The 4,619-nt window shown below is 61.9% G+C and overlaps 2 protein-coding genes across 2 annotated transcripts; both read left to right on the forward strand.

Annotated features, from left to right (window-relative positions):
• Nucleotides 1-244: 244 nt before the first annotated feature.
• On the forward strand, nucleotides 245-1,310 carry LOC130588161 (uncharacterized). Its single transcript, XM_057389119.1, has 2 exons — nucleotides 245-973; nucleotides 1,287-1,310. The coding sequence occupies exons 1-2, from the start codon at nucleotides 245-247 to the stop codon at nucleotides 1,308-1,310; spliced, it is 753 nt and encodes a 250-aa protein (XP_057245102.1).
• Nucleotides 1,311-1,439: 129 nt separating this feature from the next.
• On the forward strand, nucleotides 1,440-3,704 carry LOC130588162 (zonadhesin-like). The gene is made up of 2 exons (XM_057389120.1): nucleotides 1,440-2,266; nucleotides 2,297-3,704. The coding sequence occupies exons 1-2, from the start codon at nucleotides 2,249-2,251 to the stop codon at nucleotides 3,701-3,703; spliced, it is 1,425 nt and encodes a 474-aa protein (XP_057245103.1). The 5' UTR covers nucleotides 1,440-2,248; the 3' UTR covers nucleotide 3,704.
• Nucleotides 3,705-4,619: the final 915 nt, after the last annotated feature.

Genomic DNA, 4,619 nt, shown 5'->3' on the forward strand with positions numbered 1-4,619 from the left:
GCGGCCGTTCCGCTGCCCCGCCTGCCCCAAGGCTTTCGCCGTGGCCGCGTACCTGCAGCGGCACCTGCGCACACACGGGACCGGCTCGTGTCACCGCCGCCATCGTCACCGCTGCGCACCTGAGCGGGGGGACGCGCCCGCCGCCGGACACGCCCGCGGGGTGTACCTGCTGCTGCTTCCTGCAGGTGGTGGTGGGGCGCAGAGCAAGGTGCTGCTGCTGCCGGCTGCGCCTGGACACGCCCAGATGGGACACGCCCAGATGGGCCACACCCAGCTGGGCCACGCCCAGATGGGACATGCCCAGATAGGAAACGCCCAGATAGGCCATGCCCAGACGGGTCACGCCCAGATAGGACACGCCCAGATAGGACACGCCCAGATGGGACACGCCCAGATAGGCCATGCCCAGATAGGACACGGCCAGACAGGCCACGCCCAGATAGGACACGCCCAGCCAGGCCACGCCCAGATGGGACACGCCCAGATAGGCCACGCCCAGATAGGACACGCCCAGATAGGACACGCCCAGATAGGACACGCCCAGCCAGGCCACGCCCAGCCAGGCCACGCCCAGACGGGACACACCCAGATAGGACACGCCCAGATAGGACACACCCAGCCGGGTCACGCCCAGATAGGACACGCCCAGATAGGACACGCCCAGATAGGACACGCCCAGATAAGTCACGCCCAGACAGGTCACACCCAGCTGGGCCACGCCCAGATAGGACACACCCAGACAGGCCACGCCCAGATAGGACACGCCCAGCCGGGTCACGCCCATCCAGGCCACGCCCAGGCGCACCTGGCGCAGGTGGGAGGGGGGCGGAGCACCTGGCAGGGAGTGCTGATTGTACCTGGGGAAGGGGCGGGGCTGAGGCTGCAGGTGGCGGAGGTGGCGGGTGTGACAGGTGTCACTGGTGTCACTGGTGTCACTGGTGTAGGTGTGACTGGGGTGACAGGTGTGACAGGTGTAACTGGTGTGGCAGGTGCGGCAGGTGGAACAGGTGTAGGTGGGACAGGTGCAGGTGTGACTGGTGTGACAGGTGTAGGTGTGACTGGGGTCACAGGTGTGGCAGGTGTGACAGGTGTGACTGGTGTCACTGGTGTGACAGGTGTGGGTGGGGCAGGTGTGACGGGTGCTGGTGTGACAGGTATGAGTGTGACTGGGGTCACAGGTGTGACAGGTGTGACAGGTGTAGGTGGGACAGGTGCAGGTGTGACTGGTGTGACAGGTGCAGGTGTGACTGGGGTCACAGGTTTGACAAGTGTAACTGGTGTGGCAGGTGCGGCAGGTGGAACAGGTGTAGGTGTGGCAGGTGTAACTGGTGTGACAGGTGCAGGTGTGACTGGTGTCACTGGTGTGACGGGTGTGGGTGGGGCAGGTGTGACTGGTGTAGGTGTGGCAAGTGCGACAGGTGTGGGTGGGGTCACAGGTGTAACTGGTGTGACAGGTATAGGTGTGACTGGGGTCACAGGTGTGACAGGTGCAGCAGGTGGAACAGGTGTAGGTGTGACTGGGGTCACAGGTGTGACTGGTGTAGGTGTGACCGGTGTGGCAGGTGGGACAGGTGTGACAGGTGTAGGTGTGACAGGTGTGGCTGGTATAGCTGGTGTGGGTGTGACAGGTTTGACAAGTGCAGGTGTGACAGGTGTGGCAGGTCTGGGTGTGACAGGTGTGACAGGTGTGGGTGTCACAGGTGTGGGTGGGGCAGGTGTGACAGCTGTGGGTGGGACAGGTGTGACAAGTGCAGGTGTGACAGGTGGGGCAGGTGTGGGTGGGACAGGTGCGACAGGTGTAGGTGGGGTCACAGGGGTCACAGGTGTGACAGGTGTGACAAATTTGGGTGGCACAGGTGTGGGAGTCACAGGTGTGCAGCTCCAGGTGCTGCCAGCAGCCCCAGAGGTGACCAATGTCCAGGTGTCACCACGGTTGGATGTCACCAATGTGCAGGTGCAGGCCAGGGAGGTGACAGGTGGGACAGGTTTGACTGGTGTTGCTGGGACAGGTGTCACAGGTGTCACAGGTGTGACAGGTGTGGGTGTGACAGGTGTGACAGGTGTGACAAGTTTGGGTGGGACAGGTGTGACAGGTGTGACAGGTGTGGGTGTGACAGGTGTGACAGGTGTGACAAGTTTGGGTGGGACAGGTGTGACAAATTTGGGTGCCACAGGTGTGGGTGTCACAGGTGTGCAGCTCCAGCTGCTGCCGCTGCCCTCGGAGGTGACCAATGTCCAGCTCCAGGTGATGCCACCCCCACCTGAGGTCACCAATGTCCAGCTTCAGGCCACCGAGGTGACCAATGTCCAGCTCCAGGTGCTGCCACCACCCCCCCAGGTGACCAATGTCCGGCTCCAGGTGCTGCCACCCCCACCTGAGGTCACCAATGTCCAGCTCCAGGCCACCGAGGTGACCAACGTCCAACTCCAGGTGGTGCCACCTCCACCTGAGGTGACCGATGTCCATCTCCAGGCAGGTGAAGTGACCAATGTCCAACTCCAGGTGGTGCCACCTCCCCCAGGTGTCACCAACGTCCAGCTCCACGTGGTGCCACCCCCGCCTGAGGTGACCAGTGTCCAGCTCCAGGTGGTGCCACCCCCACCTGAGGTGACCGATGTCCAGCTCCACGTGGTGCCACCACCTCCAGGTGCCACCAACGTCCAGCTCCAGGTGGTGCCACCCCCGCCTGAGGTGACCAATGTCCAGCTCCAGGTGCTGCCACCACCTCCGGGTGCCACCAACGTCCAGCTCCAGGTGGTGCCACCCCCACCTGAGGTCACCACTGTCCATCTCGAGGCCACCAAGGTGACCAATGCCCACCTGGAGCCCATGGATGTGACCAGTGTCCACCTGGGAGCTGCTGAGGAGGTGCTCGATGTCCACCTGGACACATCAGAGGTGACCAACGTCCACCTGGAAGTGCCCAGTGTCCACCTGGAGACCACGGAGGTGACCAATGTCCACCTGGAGACATCAGAGGTGCCCAGTGGTCACCTGGAGGTGCCCAGTGTCCACCTGGAGACCACAGAGGTGACCAACGCCCACCTGGAGGTGCCCAATGTCCATCTGGAGACCACAGAGGTGACCAATGTCCACCTGGAGGTGCCTGATGTCCACCTGGAGATGTCAGAAGTGGCCTCTGACCACCTGGAAGTCACTGAAGAGGTGACCAATGCCCACCTGGAAGTGACCAGTGCCCACCTGGAAGTGACCAGTGCCCACCTGGACACATCAGAGGTGACCAATGCCCACCTGGACACATCAGAGGTGACCAATGTCCACCTGGAGGTGCCCAGTGTCCACCTGGACACTTTGGAGGTGTCCAGTGTCCACCAGGAGACCACGGAGGTGCCCTCTGACCACCTGGAGCCTCCTGAAGAGGTGACCAATGTCCACCTGGAAGTCCCTGAAGAGGTGACCAATGCCCACCTGGAGCCTCCTGAAGAGGTGACCAATGTCCACCTGGAGCCTCCTGAAGAGGTGACCAATGTCCACCTGGAAGTCCCTGAAGAGGTGACCAATGCCCACCTGGAGCCTCCTGAAGAGGTCACCAATGTCCACCTGGAGCCTCCTGAAGAGGTCACCAATGTCCACCTGGAAGTCCCTGAAGAGGTGACCAATGTCCACCTGGAACCTGTGGAGGTGCCCAGTGCCCACCTGGACACCTTGGAAGTGACCAATGTCCACCTGGACCCACCCTAGGAAGTGTCCAGTGCCCACCTGGAGAACACAGAGGTGACCAGTGCCCACCTGGACATGTCAGAGGTGACCAGTGCCCACCTGGAGGTGACCAATGCCCACCTGGACATTTCATTGGTACCCAGTGTCCACCTGGAGGGGCTCAGTGTCCACCTGGACATGTCAGAGGTGACCAGTGTCCACCTGGACACACCCTGAAGGTGACCAATGCCCACCTGGAGGGTCCCAGTGCCCACCTGGACACACCTTGGAGGTGACCAATGCCCACCTGGACACATCAGAGGTGGCCAATGTCTACCAGTGACCACCCTAGGAAGTGTCCAGTGCCCACCTGGAGAACACAGAGGTTACCAGTGACCACCTGGACATGTCAGAGGTGCCCAATGGCCACCTGGAGGTGCCCAGTGCCCACCTGGACCGTCCCTAAGAAGTGCCCAATGCCCACCTGGAGACCACAGAGGTGACCAGTGCCCACCTGGAGACCACAGAGGTGACCAGTGCCCACGTGGACATGTCAGAAGTGTCCAGTGCCCACCTGGACACACCTTAGAGGTGACCAATGTCCACCTGGAGGTGACCAGTGCCCACCTGGACACATCAGAGGTGACCAATGCCCACCTGGACACATCAGAGGTGACCAATGTCCACCTGGAGGTGCCCGATGTCCACCTGGACACTTTGGAGGTGTCCAGTGTCCACCTGGAGACCACGGAGGTGCCCTCGGACCACCTGGAGCCTCCTGAAGAGGTGACCAATGTCCACCTGGAGCCTCCTGAAGAGGTGACCAATGTCCACCTGGAGCCTCCTGAAGAGGTGACCAATGCCCACCTGGAGCCTCCTGAAGAGGTGACCAATGCCCACCTGGAGCCTCCTGAAGAGGTGACCAATGTCCACCTGGAGCCCGTGGAGGTGCCCAGTG

The sequence above is a fragment of the Malurus melanocephalus genome, unplaced genomic scaffold (assembly GCF_030028575.1).
Source record: "Malurus melanocephalus ecotype Western Australia unplaced genomic scaffold, MMel_1.1 scaffold_3570, whole genome shotgun sequence".
In the NCBI taxonomy this organism is placed as follows: Eukaryota; Metazoa; Chordata; class Aves; order Passeriformes; family Maluridae; genus Malurus; species Malurus melanocephalus.